The sequence below is a fragment of the Cryptococcus neoformans genome, chromosome 1, assembly GCF_000091045.1.
Source record: "Cryptococcus neoformans var. neoformans JEC21 chromosome 1, complete sequence".
In the NCBI taxonomy this organism is placed as follows: Eukaryota; Fungi; Basidiomycota; class Tremellomycetes; order Tremellales; family Cryptococcaceae; genus Cryptococcus; species Cryptococcus deneoformans.
Window position 1 is genome coordinate 2,116,166 of NC_006670.1, and position 17,035 is coordinate 2,133,200.

The 17,035-nt window shown below is 47.5% G+C and overlaps 5 protein-coding genes across 5 annotated transcripts in view; 1 reads left to right on the forward strand and 4 right to left on the reverse strand.

The window, feature by feature from the left end:
• Positions 1 to 590: 590 nt before the first annotated feature.
• CNA07700 (ATP-binding cassette (ABC) transporter, putative) lies at positions 591 to 7,751 on the reverse strand. Its single transcript, XM_024656393.1, has 34 exons — positions 7,494 to 7,751; positions 7,079 to 7,441; positions 6,751 to 7,011; positions 6,377 to 6,669; positions 6,245 to 6,329; positions 5,983 to 6,193; positions 5,839 to 5,932; positions 5,618 to 5,786; positions 5,492 to 5,567; positions 5,367 to 5,442; positions 5,217 to 5,319; positions 5,098 to 5,164; positions 4,527 to 5,046; positions 4,421 to 4,478; positions 4,345 to 4,355; positions 4,130 to 4,286; positions 3,807 to 4,083; positions 3,656 to 3,754; positions 3,541 to 3,597; positions 3,252 to 3,488; positions 3,134 to 3,203; positions 3,049 to 3,086; positions 2,938 to 2,997; positions 2,808 to 2,887; positions 2,679 to 2,762; positions 2,592 to 2,630; positions 2,520 to 2,536; positions 2,344 to 2,467; positions 2,274 to 2,288; positions 1,715 to 2,221; positions 1,640 to 1,667; positions 1,224 to 1,582; positions 988 to 1,170; positions 591 to 926 (listed from the first exon to the last, which is right to left on the reverse strand). Exons 1-34 carry the CDS (start codon positions 7,509 to 7,511, stop codon positions 798 to 800), a joined length of 4,965 nt encoding a protein of 1,654 aa, XP_024512036.1. The 5' UTR covers positions 7,512 to 7,751; the 3' UTR covers positions 591 to 797.
• A 215-nt stretch (positions 7,752 to 7,966) lies between these two features.
• CNA07710 (DNA-directed RNA polymerases ii 24 kda polypeptide, putative) lies at positions 7,967 to 9,184 on the forward strand. The gene is made up of 7 exons (XM_024656394.1): positions 7,967 to 8,130; positions 8,214 to 8,293; positions 8,386 to 8,490; positions 8,551 to 8,632; positions 8,702 to 8,841; positions 8,909 to 9,025; positions 9,080 to 9,184. Exons 1-7 carry the CDS (start codon positions 8,053 to 8,055, stop codon positions 9,105 to 9,107), a joined length of 630 nt encoding a protein of 209 aa, XP_024512037.1. The 5' UTR covers positions 7,967 to 8,052; the 3' UTR covers positions 9,108 to 9,184.
• Positions 9,185 to 9,201: 17 nt separating this feature from the next.
• CNA07715 (hypothetical protein) lies at positions 9,202 to 10,553 on the reverse strand. The gene is made up of 3 exons (XM_024656115.1): positions 10,030 to 10,553; positions 9,731 to 9,962; positions 9,203 to 9,652 (listed from the first exon to the last, which is right to left on the reverse strand). Exons 1-3 carry the CDS (start codon positions 10,365 to 10,367, stop codon positions 9,440 to 9,442), a joined length of 783 nt encoding a protein of 260 aa, XP_024514187.1. The 5' UTR covers positions 10,368 to 10,553; the 3' UTR covers positions 9,203 to 9,439.
• Positions 10,554 to 10,714: 161 nt separating this feature from the next.
• CNA07720 (conserved hypothetical protein) lies at positions 10,715 to 13,024 on the reverse strand. Its single transcript, XM_567120.2, has 8 exons — positions 12,098 to 13,024; positions 11,991 to 12,047; positions 11,895 to 11,938; positions 11,595 to 11,843; positions 11,491 to 11,544; positions 11,349 to 11,439; positions 11,137 to 11,297; positions 10,715 to 11,085 (listed from the first exon to the last, which is right to left on the reverse strand). Exons 1-8 carry the CDS (start codon positions 12,313 to 12,315, stop codon positions 11,030 to 11,032), a joined length of 930 nt encoding a protein of 309 aa, XP_567120.1. The 5' UTR covers positions 12,316 to 13,024; the 3' UTR covers positions 10,715 to 11,029.
• A 1,298-nt stretch (positions 13,025 to 14,322) lies between these two features.
• Positions 14,323 to 17,035, reverse strand: part of CNA07730 (multidrug resistance protein 1, putative) — a 5,633-nt gene continuing 2,920 nt past the window's right edge. Inside the window, exons 8-18 of the mRNA XM_024656395.1 lie at positions 16,794 to 17,035; positions 16,613 to 16,736; positions 16,397 to 16,559; positions 16,210 to 16,345; positions 15,932 to 16,160; positions 15,738 to 15,885; positions 15,433 to 15,689; positions 15,216 to 15,381; positions 15,061 to 15,168; positions 14,674 to 15,012; positions 14,323 to 14,621 (exon numbers count right to left, since the gene is read on the reverse strand). The exon at positions 16,794 to 17,035 is cut by the window's right edge and continues 62 nt beyond it. Of these exons, the coding sequence (XP_024512038.1) occupies positions 14,583 to 14,621; positions 14,674 to 15,012; positions 15,061 to 15,168; positions 15,216 to 15,381; positions 15,433 to 15,689; positions 15,738 to 15,885; positions 15,932 to 16,160; positions 16,210 to 16,345; positions 16,397 to 16,559; positions 16,613 to 16,736; positions 16,794 to 17,035 (1,951 nt within the window). The 3' untranslated portion in view covers positions 14,323 to 14,582. The remainder of the gene's footprint in view (positions 14,622 to 14,673; positions 15,013 to 15,060; positions 15,169 to 15,215; positions 15,382 to 15,432; positions 15,690 to 15,737; positions 15,886 to 15,931; positions 16,161 to 16,209; positions 16,346 to 16,396; positions 16,560 to 16,612; positions 16,737 to 16,793) is intronic.

Sequence of the window (17,035 nt, forward strand, 5' to 3'; positions counted from 1 at the left end):
AAATATTATTATTATTAATTATGAGCCGGCCGCGGTGGAGGTGTGATGTGGCATTGATGTATGCATCCAGTATCAAAATCATTGGGTTTTGTATAATACTCCAGTCAAGAAAGGTTTGCTGAATTCAGCAGGCTACAATTGCTAAATTTCGTCAACTTACGTTGCTCTATAAACCTAAATCCCATTGTGCACTTAGACAACTACTATTTGTACATATATATTTAGACTTTGCGCCAAATTGTTAAAACGACACGTGAAAGTGACAAGGGTGCTTTTGATACAAAACAGTACCCTTTCAATATGAACTAGCTCAAGTACTGCCATTTGTGTCAGCATACTAGACCACACGAAACGGAGAGGGCAGATCCCAGGTATATACACACTCAAGTCGCGACAACCTATATCATCATCACCCATCTTTCGATCTGGTCAGTCCTGCACATGAACCATCGTAAGTTTGTAGCTAGAGTGACAGACGCCATGGATTATGGCCTGTCTGCCGGCAATGCCTACTATCACGCGCTATGCTTATTTACTCGCACATTTCACATGTTTTGCATTTTCACATTTCATCTTTGGTACTTTCGCGTTTCACTTTTGCATTTTTCACGAATTTTTATTACAATTTTTGGATGGCACTGCCGCTCAGTAACGAATGATGACGTATGATGTAAATACAGAAGGTTTTGTTTTAATTAAAGTAATTACTAATTCGACGAGTTGAGGAAGAGAATTGTTAATTCAAGCTGGATTTTTTGCTACGAAGGACGAGTGAAGGGAAAGAGCTCGAAAAAGATTTAGCCGCTGTCACTTTTATTTTTCTGATCGTCTTGCTCCTTCTTCTCAGCAGCTCTGAAAAGCTCTTTGTATTTCCCTGACTTTTCGCAGAGAGATTTGAAAAGAGAGCCATCCTTGCGAAGGAGATTCTGGGTGATTGATTAGCCAGATCCGTAACCGTACCAACTAGGTTGAGTTCCAGCCACTCACAATTGGGGTATCAAACTCAGCAACGGCCCCGTCTGAAAGAACAAGAAGCCTGTCATAATCTATGACGGAAGACAACCTGTGCGCAATAGTCAACAGTGTTGAATCCCTGAACTCTGAACGGATCGCTGTTTGAATGGCTTCGTCGGTCGCAAAGTCCACAGATGCAGTGGCTTCATCCATGATCTATGGCATACGAAATTAGCTTGCCATTACAAGTCGATAGTCGCATTGCTTACAATCAGGTTGGACCTCCTCAACAAAGCCCTTGCCATAGCGACCAACTGTCGTTGCCCTTGTGAGAAATTACTCCCACCGGCCGATACTTCTGTAGCGAGGGTAATGGTTGTTCTGGCATTGGCTGAACTAAAAGCAGAACCAAAGGCGGATGATGCAGATGACTGTGCTGTTGACTCCTCGGCAACGATCGCATCGAGACGACGACTGGAAGCGACACGACTAGGAGCACGGCTAGCCAAAGGGGTGGTCCCTTGAGGTCCAAGATTCACTCTGGCAAGCGCGTCGTAGAGTTCCGCATCGGTATGTTCGGTGAAAGGATCGAGGTTCTCCCGAACAGTACCAGAGAATAAGACGGCATCTATAGAAACATCAGCGAGGGACCGCCAAGGGATTTCTACAAAACAAACTGCCTCACCTTGAGGAATGTAGGTAATGCGGGAGCGCTGCAGCCTTATTAGTACCCGGTCCCGTACAGCTACGAGAAACTCACCAGGTCATCAACACCAATCTTTGTGATATCAATTCCATCCAAGAAGATACTTCCAGAAGTGGGGTCGGTGAATCTCAACAAGCTCATACCCAAAGTCGACTTTCCACTTCCTGTACGACCAATCAAACCAACCTTTTCCCCCGCCTTGACGTCAAATGATCCCTTGAAAACAGTAGGAAGATCGGGGGCGTATTTGATTTCGACGTCCCGGACGCTGAGGAAGTCAGGAGCACCTGTGTTGGCCGGCCAGTATGCAGGCGGCCGATTACTGGCGATGACAGCAGGAGGCTCCTGAGGAACAGACAAATACTCCTGCACACGCTCTACAGAGTTGAAGTCCATCTCAAGCTGACCCCAGAATCGAGAAACCCAGTAACAAGCGGAGACGAATGACTGAGCTGAGACGATCGCCATACCGGCGGAACCTGCAGGAACGGCTCCGCTGAGAGCCAGCAAAGTCGTCAACGCAACAGAAATCGCACCAAGGACGTCGAATCGGAGGAGGAGCTGGGAGAAGGTGTCAGTCCTAATGTAATCAAACTTGAAGCACTTAACATACCCAGCGGTTCATCATCTGCGTCCATAGTGTCAGCGAAAGGTCTCAGCGCCCACAAATAGGGGTAACTCACCCAGTAGTAATAGAATGCTTGGTTTGTTTGGTCAACCTGTTTACACAATTGTTCCATGAATCGCGCTTCTGCAGAGAAAGCTCGGACAGAAATAACACCATCAAGCAATTCGGCGAAGCCGGAGCTAAAAAGCAAACCTTAGTGACAGGGAAGTAAGTCATGGCAATTTTGCTTACAAAATGGGCGATCGAAGCTAAGGACCAGCATTAAGTCAGCCACATCCTATCTTGCCTTGAAGGGGGGCTCACAGTGGCTTCCAACCTCCTCAAACTTCGGCCAACTCGAAGCTTCATAACACAATCAGTATCAATTATTCAGAATGAAATCTGACTCACGTAAAGAACAGAATACTGGTAATATAGGTAACTGATGACAGCAGCGGGAACTAAAAACCACGGGACGATGAAACCGACCACACCCTTCGACAAGTCAATTTGTTATCTCTACAGGAGGCAAATGCGTACAATGGCAGCAATCAAACTGGAGACATAAATCAACACTGTACGAAGAGCACCGTTAAGACTAGAGTCAATAACCTCGACATCTGATTCTCGCGTTAGTGCTATAAGCATGCTTCTGAGGATCAATGCTAACCTCGAGAGAAACGGTTGATGATACGTCCGAGCGGAGTGACGCTGAAGAATCGCACAGTGGCTAGAAGACAAAAATAAGCTCTAAAATTCCCCGCCGGCTTCCATGGCCTACCTCGCATGATCCTGTCCAAAAGACGGTCGTGAATGGTGCTAGACATGGTGTTAGCTGGAGACTCTGGATATTGTGCATAACTTACACAGCGGCCTTGTAAGAACTCCAGGCTCCAATACCGCTGGAGGCAACACCCAACATAGCCGCTCCAAGAACTGCTAGAAGTGAGCAGCGGTCTGAGGAACTGACAGTTCGGAACGTACCAATGGCAGTGTACACAGCGAGGTAGAAAGTAGGGTCCGTTTCAGCAGAGGGGAAACGAGATGTGATTCCAGAAATGTCGACAGAGACAAGTTCACTAGCAGCGAAAGTTACGTTCTTGGGAACACTGTGCTGCAACACATGCTGGTGAAGATCGTTGTCAAAGTAATGGTTGGTCAAATCGTGGATAGCAGGCTTAAACATGGTAAAGAGGGTCGTGACACGTTGTTTTGAGTACGCTATAAGGAGGATGTTAAGGTCATGCCGAGTTACGCTAAGGAATGGACTCACCTTCACCCCAGACCTTAAGCCAGTACCTTTCCGCGACAGTGCAGAGTTGCGATAAGACTGATTCCCATCAGCTCTTCATCTCCAATCCGCAACAGTAACAAGTAGCGCCACCTACTCAATACAAAGACAGTCCACGCCCATGTGGTGTAGGTAGCTGCCACAATGTACAGCTTGTAAGTTTCCCACTTGACATTGCCGATGGCGCGCTCTTCATCTACGACATTGTGAGCTTTTGGCCGGACGCCAATTTCAAACTCTCAACTTACCTTGAATGAGCTTTTTTCCAGGACCCTTCCTCTTCTCTTTCTTGGTTTCTTGAACATCTGCATCTTCGCCTTCCACCACCTCCTCTTCCTGAGATTTTCCTTTGCCCTTACCTACGTCCTTGCGGAGCTCGGCTTCTTCCAAAGCCACCATTCCATCGAGATCGCCTCTTTCTCGCAACTCTTGACAGGTTCCTTGAATGTCGACGCGACCATCGAGAATTCGGACGAGATAATCGGTTGAAGGGAGGAGCAATTCAACGTGGTGGGAGATAAGCACCTGCAAGATGTCAGTAAGAAGTTTCAGGGGATGGGAAGGGACATACAACTGTACGGCCCTTCAAAATGGGCCCGTTGAGACATTTGTCGGTTAAGTGCCTGGCAGTGTGAGAGTCGACAGCAGCAAGAGGGTCATCAAGCAGAAGATGTTGGGTGTAAGAGTAGACTGCTCGAGCAAGGGCAACACGAGCTTTTTGACCGCCACTAACGAAAAAGTTTCAGAAAAATGGTGATCAACAGTAACCACTTATCAGTGACGGACCTTAAAGAAACCTGACACACCAATGGGTCAGCAGAGCTCGGACAAGCAGATCATATCAAAAGACGATGGGACTCACTCCCTTAGCCCCAATCTCGGTCATATCGCCATCTTCAAGAACATCCAAATCGGGGTTCCTGGCGATACATAAGCATCCATCTGACACCGCCACAAAATCCGCTTACAGGGCACAGGCTTCCAAAACCATCTCATATCGCTCCTCATCGAATGGTTCACCGAACAGGATATTGTTCTTGATCGAAGTCTGCTGCAACCATGGAGTCTGTGCGGCATATGCGATCGAGTTTCTGAGACCAGACGAAGAGTCTACCTGGGTAGTGTTCTTGGGCAAATAAGATCGGCCATTAAGGAGTTCCATCTCGCCGAGCAAAGCAATGAGAAGTGCGGTCTTTCCAGAACCCGTAGGACCGGTGACGACAGAAAGCTTGCCGATAGGGAAATTAATATTGAGGTCTGACAAAGTGAAAAAGGTGTCTTCGACGACAGTGCTGCCGTCGGTGAGGACACTATCATCGAGTGGACCAGGTTCGAAAGAAGGTTGCTTCCCTTTGCTAGGTTCGATGGTTTCTGACGATGAAGACTGCTGGCCAGTATTCCACCTGAAAGATGCATTCTCAAAGCCAATCTTGGTGGCTTCGTCATTCTGAGTTCCAGAGCGCTTGAGGGAGGAAACCCAATCAGGAACTAACAAGTTCTGTCAGCGGTGATCACCCGGTTTAATGGGCGTTGGCCTACCTTCGTCTTCAGCCAGGAAGTCCTCAATACGCTGAATAGACACCAAGGACTGCAATATTACCACGATCTGCAAAGGTGTTAGTCCCGCAACTTTCTGGGAAGGGGTCACAAATACTTACATAAGAGGGAATAATGTTAAGTGGAAGACGAAGCATTGTGAAAAGAGAGATTGCGGTGAAAGCCACTGAAACAGTAAGGTCTCGCTTCTCGATGATGATGTAGCTATCAGACGGTGTTAGCCTCGAGTAGAGCAGCTGATGTCATCTTACCAGAAGAATGAAACGAGGGTGACCAAAATAGGAGCAAGAGACCAAAGCAATGCGAACCAGACGTTGTTAATAAGAGCTGGCCAATAGTAAATTAGCTCTAGTGCACAAAAAGAAAAAATACTCACATCGAATCATCTGCTTCATTTCATTAGAACGAGCTTCGGCGGCCCGACCTTTCCACTGTTCGATCCAAGCAAAGAACTATGGAGCTGTCAGAAAAAGTCAACTTTTTAAAAAAAAGATAGACTTACCTTGATGAATTGGATGGCGCCGATGAGTTCGTTCATAACCCCAATTCGCTTGTCTCGAGCCTTGAGTAGGTCTTGAGTGATCTTCACACTGCGGCTGGAAACGAGGGAGTTGAGAGGAGCCGCTACCACCAACACCAAAATACCGGCAAACGCTGACCATCCGAGAATGCTGATGAAGCAAGTCAGGGGGGAATGGCCAGATATTGACTACAGACACTTACTTGTAAAGGAAGATGGAGGCAACGACGATTTCGAAAGGAGCGCTGTAGATAAAGTACGCACCACTGACAGTATTGGCAATCCTGGTTGTATCACCTAGAAATTTGGTCAGTCTCATAAGTTGTCATAGCTTGAACAGTACACACCAGACATGAGGTTGACGACCTTGCCACTGTCAGCATTGGACATTTTTTCCTGCTTGCCATCCTTTTCCTTGCCCTCCGCTCCGGTCTTCGAAACAATACCCGAAGCATCCTTGCGTCGAAGGGCCTTGTCGTAGACAGCGGCAGTGAGCTCGGCCTTGATTCGGACGGCGGCTCGACGACTATGCCAAAGGTGGAGAAGGTCGACAAGTGCCTATGCATAGGAATTTAACCGCATCCTCGATATTAACTGCAATTCACACACCTTGGAGATGGAAGCGAAAAGCGCGAAAAGAGCAAAGACGTATGCTCGGGACATGGCTTCTCGAGACCTGATATCCAAACCCTCACTACTTTAATCAGCCATGCGTCAACAGGGACCTGTGCCTCAACTCACAGAATCCTGTTCAGAAAAAATGGCCCAGCATAGTTGAGGATGACCGAGACCAAGGTCAGACTAGCATCCAAAGCCATATCCAACTTGTTGACAACGAAAAGTTTGTTGACGAGCTTGCTGGTCGTGACCTGCCTGAACTTTTCAAAAACGATTGCCGTCTGCTGGGTCATGGAAAGCGGAGGAAGGTCCTCGGGCTCCAGCTCTTGGGAGTTGCCATAGCGGATAAACGAGTCGACCCAGCTGAAAGTCACCCAAGAGAAGAGAGTCACGTTATCATCGGGCGCAACTTGGGGCTGCAATGAAAGCCAGAGGAACGGTCACGTCAGCGCACGGACGTCATTGGAAGTTTGCTATTGTAAACAGGGAGACCTCACCAGTCGCGAAAGGACCTCTGGAGACGCTAGTTTGAGGCTCCCCAGCACGAGGATAATCCCAGCCGTGGCTCCAGCGTTCACAAGTTCGAGCGCAATTCTGCCCGAGCTCGCCCAGGAAGGAAGAAAGCCAGTAATCGTCTGAATGTACCACGCCTGTCCAACTGTCCATGCTGATACCACAAACAGAAGGATGGCGGCAATGAGAACTGACCATGGAGGGGTGGTGAGAGGCCGAAAGGCAAAAGTCGAAAAGATCCCAAGCTACCGCACGAGAAGGCGTCAGAATCGATGTGAAACGTCTTGACATCCTGAGGACTGTGCAACTCACCCATACCACCACCATGCCAACAGAGAGCAGTGCGTCTCTCAAAGTCACGCCATTTTTATCAACAAGTTGAAGGGTCTTCCATCCAGTGATACCGGTCCATGCAGCAGCTTCTGCAAGAGAAAGTGCCGCCAGGACAGATTCTTTCCATGCTCTAGGCCGACGAGCTTGTTCGTCTGCTTTTTGCGCAGCCGTAGCTGGTTCAGGAGGTACGAGGGAGCGAAGGGTGACAAAGTCGGAGGAAACGAGAGCAAGTCGGTTGCCGAGTTGCTTAAAAGGCGGAATCGAGAAGAGCAAGGAGAGAAGCAGCACGATGAGAGAAGGGACAGTTCGAATGGTGGATATAAGAGAAGGAGAAGGGAGGCTCTGTATCTCATATCAGCCAAGGAATGTGTACTGAACTGTAGGATTGACATACGATATTTGAGACGTCCATGATGCTCCAGCGTCACTGTACTACTCTAGTATGGACGAAATAGCAATGCACCAACGCTTCGGGGCACTCTTAATCTGATGTAGTCAACCCGCTCGTCCTTCTAGGTGAAGACGGAGAAGACTTGATATAAACGATAGGGGTATTAGACGATATTCACTGCTCCCCAAAGTTCTACGATTGTTTCTTGTAGAAGAACAACAAATGAGCCAAAAAATCAACGAAAGCAGACAACGAAACGAGCAGATCCGTGTTGATGAATTCGCACACCCATCGGCATCCGAAAATTAGCCCCGGTGCCCCAGCAAAAGGCACCCGAATCGCCTTCCATGGTTTTTGGCGCGCCTATTTGTTGATCCCTTTCAGCTGCTAATCGCAGGCCTATTTCGGCCGCAAAATGTTATCAATCGCTGTCCCCTGCGTCCTCCGCAAACGAGCGAATTCTATCCACCTCTAAAGAAATCCCAAAAAATCGGCTCTTACCACATTTTCCCGCCTAGCACATCTATCTACCCACCACCACAAAAAGCAGAGTCCATCGAAAATGTCCAATGAAGCGAACCGAGAATTAGCTAGATTATGGCGTGTTTCCCGAACCGTCCACGAGATGGTTAGAGATCGAGTGAGTCTTGGAACTCTGTGCTCTGACTTTGGCTGGGTAGAGAGAGCTAGTAATGTGATTTACTAACAGGGAATAATGGTTAGGGGTACTTGCTTGCCGATTATGAGATCAACGTTTCGTTCGAAGAGTTCAAGGACAGGCATGGTGCGACTGGATCTGTCGAGTGAGTGTGCCCATCCTCATGAACCTGCCATCTTGCCAGGAGGGCTGTCGCCATAGATGGATGAAATGTCCGCAAGCTGACAAATCTTCAAGCCGTTCCAACATGAGCTTCGATGCCATTCACGAGAACGACAACACCGACAAAATCTTTGTGTACTTTTGCGCGGACAAGAATGTCAGCAAGGCTTCTATGAAGACGTATGCATCTCTTCGCCTCGGAGAGGTGACGCATGGACTGACGGCTATGCGTTAATTTAGTTTTATTGGTTCTATGGACAAGATGGGTGCTAGGCGAGGAATCATCATCTGGAGTGAAAAGATGTCACCGGCGGCCAAAAAGGTGCGTTGTTGGCCCCATCTTCGTCTTTTAAAGCGCACATCAGCTGACGGGCTGCGGTCCTCAAAACAGACATTACAAGAAATGCAGTCCGAGTATCACCTCGAAGATTTCCCAGAATCCGACCTTCTCGTCAACATCACCAAACACTTCCTCGTCCCCAAGCACACCGTCATGAAGCCTGAAGAAAAGTCTGCTCTCATCAAGCGATAGTGCGTCAAGTCCTTTCACCCCTTCACCCGCTCCCAGTAATCATCTGCTGATGTAGTACTATTTTAGCCGGTTGAAGGAGACTCAGTTACCACGTATCATGATCACCGATCCCGTGGCCAAATACTACGGCTTGAAGAGAGGACAGGTTATGAAGATTGAGCGAGCGAGTGAGACTGCTGGACGGTCAGTCATTTTTAGTGCCTCTCCTAGAGCGTTTGTGCGCTGACCCCGAATCAGGTACATTACTTACCGTATTTGCATGTAAAGAGGTTTTGGTAGATGACAGTAAAGTAGTTTCGGGATATGGATTTGTTTTCATCTATTATTGCATGATATGTATAACGTTTATTTTGACAAGCGGGGCAATTGTCTTGCAACTGTACCGCGTCTAGCTGCTTGATCCGGCTCTAGTGAACATGAAAGGGAGCAAGCATTGAAAGATCCATATGCAAGACAAACATCTATCTGTAAACACACAGAGCTCTATATATATAACGGAACGAAAATGACCCCAGGCATCCAAAAAAGTTGTAAATCTTTAAAAACAAAACTCATGGCACATTCCTTCTTCTATGAGTATGATGCCCACCTATCCTTCTAAGCATCCAGAGCAACAGTAGCCGTAGCAGATTGTGTCTCTATAGCTTCAGCGATAGACGCCTCCTCTCTTTTAACCACACCTTCCGCAGGGTCACTATTCTTATCCGTCGATTGTGCTACAGCAGTCTCTAAAATTGCTGCAGACTTTGTTTTGGGGGTAGGAACTCGACGAATGGCCTTGTCATCACGTTGCTTCCTCATCCATGCACCCTGTAGAGGAAAAGACAAGGTCAATCAGCTGCTGCTTGAAGCGAATGTATGATATGAAAAAAACTACACGGTACTCACATCCTTTGGCCTCCTCTTCCTCGCCCAAGCTTCTTCCAGCTCTCTCTGCTCCGCCATTACTTTCTCAAGGTGCATCTTGTCATTCGCAAGGTCAAACACGGGTCCACCAAACTTGAAACCACCACTTTGTCCGGCAGCCACAGTGGGCGCGGTTGACAGATCTGCAGAATCGACGGGCAGGGGTTCCTGGTAGCCTATGCCTGCAAGAGCGGAAAAGAATACTATTGTGCAGCTGTCATACCGACAGTTTTAGCTTGGGGGCCTGGGATAAGAAAAAAGGTGCGTGCCAAAGGACTTACGAGAAAAAGATGAACAAAAATGGAAGATTCCCTCTTTTCGCAGCTCTCATGAACCTAGCGCCGATCGCTCTTCCAATCCTCTGCGGCGTCAGCTTCTTCCACCCGGGACCGTCTGAATTTGCTGCAGGTCCTCTTGAGGGCGATCTGTCGATGGATATTATATGGTCTCCGACTCGACTGGGAGTGAGAGTGGCTTGCGGGTTTTTAGGAGATGGTGGAGGAGAGCGTTGTGATGAAGAGGGGCCATTACCATTTTCAGCAGCAGAGTACGACCCTGATGCTGTCCTGGAGGTGAGGGCGGGGCCTTGGGGTGGTGGGAGATGGGTTTGGTCTGACATGGCGCGCAATGGAAGATCGAGAGGATGGCGAGATGGAGATCTCTGAGAGGCGGCAGCAATTGTGGGAAGGGTGTAATCGAGAGTGTGAAAAGGGGATAATAATATGGTGCTCGATTGACGCGATGGGAGCCCTAGGCGGGTGTCGCGGTCTCAGCTTGCACGATTATTGAAAGAGCAGTTGCTGGACGACAGGAAACAACGTTGATGACAAAAAGAATGCATAGGATGAGATATAGTTTCCGGCCTGGAGCTCTCTGGCGCTGGAAGAACTCAGCGTCAGGGTGCGCAAAGCCAAAACACGTCTGCGCTGGCAGGAACGCGATTATTCGTCTAAGTTTACTCTTCGCTTCCCATCTTTTCGTTTCCGTCTCCATCTTCCACCTTCGTATCCATCAATCATCTCTCATTCTTCATTTATCATCGCTCTTACACCTCAGACATGCAAAAACCGTATGGTACGCGCAATTCATCCGATAAAAAACCATTAATATAGTGACATATACAAAAACTGTCCTTGTTCCCTACTACGCCGCCTCGACGCGCGCGACATGACGTCGGGCAAGGCAGCAGGCAGTTAACCTAATACGATATACGGTATACGGAGCTTATACCAGCTTTTGGAGGGTGAAGATAACCTTGCTATTGAACGCCTAAGAGGATCTTTAAACAGCGATACACTGGGTGCCATTGAGACGGAAGGCAGATTTGCAGCTGTAGACTATGGGAATCGTGAGTACAGAATCCAAAACATTCAAAAAGAAGCAATTACCAGCACAAGAGCCCAACTCGCAACCAACGGACAAGGCATTCGGGATCTGGGTGCAGTCTTGACCCTCGCCAGTGGAAGAGCAACCACCGCAAGACTCGAGCTCGGTAGCGAAGTCGACACATTCGTAGGCCCATTCACCACCGGAAGCGCTGTTAACGGTACTGCAAAACCATCGTCAGGTACTTGCAGCCATCTAGAATTATGCTGCTCACCAGGCATGGAGAGAGCCAGGGCAATACATTCGGTCAAGCTCGGTCTGGGGGTAGAGAGTTTGTTGCTGGCGGGCCTGAATAGTTCGCTTGCCTGAGGCGACTCAGTGATGCTCACACTGTTTCAGAAACAATCGTTGCTCACCTTTTCCTTTGTTGGCCGCTTGAGAAGGAGAAGACCCTCCTGAACTGCAGCATTCTAGGGAGTGACGTCAACAAACAGTAACAACAATCTTTTAACCAACTCACGTTTATTGCTGTCCCAGTTGTCGCAATCGGGTTCAGGAGCACGAGAGTGGAGAGGCTTGCACTTTTTAAGGGTCTTGTGCCAGAACCAGTTGGTGGGACAAGTGATACCACTAGGGCATGATCCCTTGGGAGGACTGGTGTGCCAAGAGTTGTCGCAACAAGAACTAGATCGTTCGTGCCACCATTGATCGCCGGAACAGCTACCAGTGTTCTTGGCACACTTCTTGGTCTTCTCATTGAAAGTGTAACCTGAGTGCAACAATGTCAGAGATATTGATTACATGTATAAGAATTATTCACCTTCTCCACAGTCACAACTCGCAACCTCGGTCTGGGGAATACAGCTTAAACTAAGGTGAGTGGAAAATTGAATAGCAGTGGAAGAAAAGTGCTTACCACTTGGCAGTCTTGTGCATGAACCAGTTGAAGGGGCATATCAAATCAGACGAAGGGCTGTAATCAATGTCAGCCACCTATCAATATTACCACCCAGTTCAACTTACGTGGTCCGAGTTTGAGGAGAAGAGCAGAGAGGGTTGCCCAATAGTTGGGTGAAGAAGTCACCAGAGGAAGAACAAGAGTTCCTCTCAGAGACGGAAGCCTTGACAGTGATCGAGGCAGAAACACCAACGTTGATTCTGGTACCCACAGCCAAGGAGATTCCGTTGGCATGGGCGTAAGAAGCGAGACCGAGAAGAGCAAAGATGTTGGTAACGAGCATGCCGTCCACAGTGTTTTTTAAGGTAGGAAGAAGTGTCGCCTTGGTCGAAAGAAAGAGTGGCTATTAACTTAAATAGGTATGGTAACCCTATAAAGATCTGGAGTATGGGAGCCTGGTGGCAAGAATGAGGCGGGATTCGGGAAGGAAGGAAAACGGGTCGGTGCTGTGATGGATGAAAGAGAATCGATGAAGAAGGGGGTTATTCGGAAGGCAGGATTGCCTTTATATCGCAAAACAAAGGAAATGGTCGGCTGATGATCATCGTTCTCTTGCAAGAACGTCCTTTGGAGTTGTCCTAATAGCGCACTGGCAACCGTCGCCAAAGGGAGTGTGTCTCAGCGCACTGACCTCCATCAAGGGCTAAAAATCCCGACATCTGGAACTCGTAAACTGTTGGGGCTTGAAATCGGTACGAGCATGGAGAGGGTAGAAGCTGAATGTAGAGGCACGGCGAAAGCAAGACAAGGCAGCTGCAGTAAGGGAATCATATGTAACCGTCAGGAGCAGTGACATCCTGCAGCGCAGCAGAAAGCAATAATTTGTACGTCAACGAACCAATCCGTTTGTTCTGTCTCTTTGCTACCAAGTGGCCAAGCCGTGCAGCTGTCGTTGTTCAAATATTTCAACTTGATACATGTCCCGAGGATCTGATGGTCCGGAACAGGGCTTCCGAAGGCTCTGTTACTCGGCTCTTTGTCGACGGCGTGTTGTGATTGTGAGGCGTTGTATGGAATAAAAAGACCACGATGATGGTGTTTCATCCATCTTTGCGCTCGGACCTCTTTGGGACGCGTATGCATCCTCGGTGCGTCGAGCGGCCGATCCTCGCGTCACCCTACGGTTCCTGTCTTTACTGTTATTTACATGAGAATCTCCGGACGCAGGATTCTTTTGTTTTCACGTGTAGTTGCATGATGCATATTGACATCATGGCTCATGGACAATGGACAGCTCAACCATTCTACCCAATGCTAACGGGCGTTTCTTTTAACAACAACGGTGATGGCTCTCGTAGATGTTCGGCCGGCTAAATTCGACCATGTCTCTCAGCTGCTGAAACGAAGCTTGAAGATGTACTATTACGATACCACATCTCACCATCATAATATACCCTCGTACAATCGAGAGGAAGGTCAACGAATAAAATCAGCTGTTCGCTGTCTGTCAATGTTAATTGGTGGTAAAGATATTCCGATCCGAATACTGACGCACTAACAACTTCCGCTGGTTGCTGTTTGTTGTTGTTGTTGCTTCCCTGCCCTCGATCGTACCCCGCCAGTAGTATCTACCATTATTTACTTTGACCCCTAGCCATGCATAATCCTCCACTATTATGCTTGACTTACCATTCATAATGATTCACAAATCACGTTGAACCTTTTTGCCGCTCGGTTCTTCGCCTGTCTCACATTCCTCCTTGGGTGCCGATAATGGACAGTTTCAGATCAAAAGAAGCAACGCGCCTTTTGTTTGGTGGTTTATTTTGTAGTTCTTTCAGCAGCAAATGTCAGGTCATTTTTGGAGTGACAGCATTTCTTTCGCTCCCTGTGCTCATTGTTCACTCATTGTTCGTTACACAGGTGATTGTTAGTTGCGAACAGCAGCTTGTATGATTAAAGTACCTCTCCATGTTAAACCACTCACTCATTATTTGTCGCATGAGGAGGTTTTTTTACTTTTTGCGTTGACACGCGCTCGTTGATTTTTTGGCCTCATCGGTTCATGGAAGTGCCTGAATCCACAATCTGTTTTAAAGCGACTTCTGGGCTAGCTAGAAGCAGTGACTAACTACCTACTGACTGTGGCCGATGACTAATAATTAGGTGGTACTCGGAGGCTTCAACTGCCAATTATTTCTTCTTCAGCTGTTTATTTACATACATCGGCTACCATTAGCCGCCGTTCGTCGGTTATCAGTACGAGTAATCAAATAATGGCTGAATAGTGGTTTTTTGTTGTACCAGTCATACCAACAAGCCCTTCCTTACCCCCCAAAAGGAGAAAAGGCAAGATTCTTTGCATTACTAGCCACTAACCCGCTGGGAAAGATATCTTAGCCATAGAGAAACAACATTTTATACATAGATGCAATGCTTCAAAACGATGAATGGCAAATGATATAGATAAAAACGAAGTTACAGACAGATTATACCAGACAGATTATACGAAGTTACAGACAGATTATACCAGACGACTAAACTCTATTGATAATCAATGACACCAAATTTCCGCGAACTACCTTCAGATCACACTCAATCAAGTGCAGTCTATTGACGACTCAGGTTTTGCATTTGAACGAGCTCATACTGCAAAAATTAGTCATTGCCCTTGAATGAAAATGGACAGATGGACACTCACATAGCCTCCCTTCTTGGACAAAAGCTCTTGATGTGTTCCTTGCTCAGCCACCCTGCCTTCAGAGAAGTAGTAGATCTGGTCAGAATGTTGAATTGACGACAAACGATGAGCAATCGCAATGGTTGTTCTACCCTTGGCTGCCTTATCAAGTGCCTCCTGAACGACCTTTTCTGACTGACTGTCGAGTGCAGAGGTAGCTTCGTCAAGGAGCAAGACTTTAGGATTTCGAATGAGGGCACGAGCGATAGCGATACGTTGCTTTTGACCACCAGAAAGCTGAGAGCCTTTCCCACCGACTTCAGTGTCAAAACCATCTGGCAAGGATACAATAAAGTCGTACTAAAGCAAAAGTTAATATTGTTCCTCGAGAATGGATGTTGAACGCACGATATTGGCATCCTTGCAGGCAGAATCAATCTCATCCTGAGTCACCTCCTCTAAGGGCTTGTTCGCACCCAAAAGAATATTAAACCTGATTGTACCAGCATAAAGGGTCTAAGAAAAAATTCAGCAACGTTCTCACTTGTTAGCTTATTACTTACAGGTTCTTGAGAAACAAGGGAAATCTGGCTACGGTAACTCGCCAAGTTGAGCTCCTTAATATCAATGCCATCCAAAGTCACACGGCCAGCCAAAGGGTCGTAGAACCTCTCCAACATTTGAATAGTGGTAGACTTTCCACAACCGGAAGGACCGACGAGGGCCACACTGAAAAACAGAGTTAGAAAATCAGAATATTCTTCAGTCGAGCTCACTTACTAAGTGCCGGCAGGAACATCAATAGTCAAATTCCTCAGTACTCTCACTCCCGGCCTGGTGGGATACCTGAAGTGAACACCTTCAATTCGCACGTGACCAACGACGTGCTCGTGATCAAGCACCTTCCCTTCACTAGATTCAGCATTGATGGCTGGTTCGTTGTCAATGCTTCGAAAGATGGAAGCGGCCGAGGAATTAGCCTTGGAAGCATCCGGGACGAAGGTGAAGACGTTTCCAGCTTGAATAGACGCAAAGACCTAGAGAAAGTTAGCGTCAAGGAGCGCTTCACCAGAATAGACACCTACAATGGAGTTCAGGACAGTATAGAAACTAGCAGTGGTGTATTTGCCATTGATGATCCATAGAGCACCAATGTAGAAGACCAGAGCAATGATACAGAAAGTCAAACCCTGACTCGCCGCAAAGAGGCATTGGGATTTAATAGAAGTACGGCTGATTTTTCTGTTAGCAGGATCCTGGCGTAAACTTGAGTACTCACAAATTTAACTTCATAGGAGCTTTAAGAGCTTCAGAATAGATCTCCCTTACATCCTTCTCCCTGGTAAGACTGGCTACTGTCTTAACGGCTCCAGCGGCTTCACTGGCAAGATGTGCACTAGCGGCATGGAGCTTCTTCATACGTTGGTCCTTGAGTACGACAACCTTGAGACGAATGTAACCTCCAGAGACAAGGATAGGGATACAAGCGATACCAATCAGAGCAAGAACTACCTCAAACCGTTAGATTCTTAGACAGTGCTTGGTAAAGTAACGTACGAGGGCCGTAGCACAAGCCGATGATACAACCACCGAGAAGAGTGGCGCAGGACTGGATGATTGTACCCAAAGTAGGTCCGAACAGACCCTGCACCTTCTGAGGTTGATCTGCAAGGTTGGATGTGACGGCACCAGTCTTGAATAACATGAGCACCGCGACAAGAGCAAAAAAAGCAGAGTCACTTACAGAGTTGTGTTCCTCGTCGAACCATTCAATATCATGTCGCAAAGTAGAAGTGAACAGCTTTTTCCTCAAGACACCGTTCAAATCCCAACCAGCGTGAGAGAAACCGGCACTCTGGAAGAAGATGACAAATCCAGCCGCGAGAGCAGTGATGAAGTACCATAAGCTGATGCTATGCGTTAGCTAATGCAATTTAAAATGAAGACAAGCACCACTTACGCTCTGCGGCTGAGAGCATCTCGAAGTTCGGTAGGATCTTGAATCTCAAAGTCGGAGAGGGCTTTGCCAAAAAGGATGGCCAAAGCAGGATAAACCATGCCAGCACAGATGGCAGCGATAAACGCTAATTAGAAGATTCAGTAACTTGATATCGTCAAATCCTATGAGTGGCCATTCTCACCTATAATGTATATAAATTTATCGGCGGAGTTCATTCTCAACAGCCTGGCATACAAACCAAAGCTTGAAGGTATCTTGTCCTCGCCTGCAACTTCCTCCGCCCTCTTGGCTTGGATGTCGTCCATGGCGATACTGGCCAAAGACCTCCCAGTCACTGCACGGTGAAGCTGTCTGTCCTTTTCTTGCATAGGCGATGAAGGACCTCCGAAAACGACATCGTCAGGGTCATCGATATCGTCATCC

Coding starts and splice junctions, on each gene's coding strand:
- CNA07720 (XM_567120.2), bottom strand. CDS start 12,315: ATGCTCGTTACCAACATCTTTGCTCTTCTCGGTCTCGCTTCTTACGCC. Junction 11,939..11,990: donor ATGCACAAGACTGCCAAGTG/GTAAGCACTTTT, acceptor CCTTAGTTTAAG/CTGTATTCCCCAGACCGAGG. Junction 11,440..11,490: donor AGCGGCCAACAAAGGAAAAG/GTGAGCAACGAT, acceptor GAGTCGCCTCAG/GCAAGCGAACTATTCAGGCC.
- CNA07700 (XM_024656393.1), bottom strand. Junction 6,670..6,750: donor CAGAGGTCCTTTCGCGACTG/GTGAGGTCTCCC, acceptor CTTTCATTGCAG/CCCCAAGTTGCGCCCGATGA. Junction 6,194..6,244: donor TTTTCGCTTCCATCTCCAAG/GTGTGTGAATTG, acceptor TCCTATGCATAG/GCACTTGTCGACCTTCTCCA.
- CNA07715 (XM_024656115.1), bottom strand. CDS start 10,367: ATGTCAGACCAAACCCATCTCCCACCACCCCAAGGCCCCGCCCTCACC. Junction 9,963..10,029: donor TTTTTGTTCATCTTTTTCTC/GTAAGTCCTTTG, acceptor TCGGTATGACAG/CTGCACAATAGTATTCTTTT. Junction 9,653..9,730: donor GGAAGAGGAGGCCAAAGGAT/GTGAGTACCGTG, acceptor TTTCCTCTACAG/GGTGCATGGATGAGGAAGCA.
- CNA07710 (XM_024656394.1), top strand. CDS start 8,053: ATGTCCAATGAAGCGAACCGAGAATTAGCTAGATTATGGCGTGTTTCC. Junction 8,294..8,385: donor GGTGCGACTGGATCTGTCGA/GTGAGTGTGCCC, acceptor CAAATCTTCAAG/CCGTTCCAACATGAGCTTCG. Junction 8,491..8,550: donor AGCAAGGCTTCTATGAAGAC/GTATGCATCTCT, acceptor GCGTTAATTTAG/TTTTATTGGTTCTATGGACA.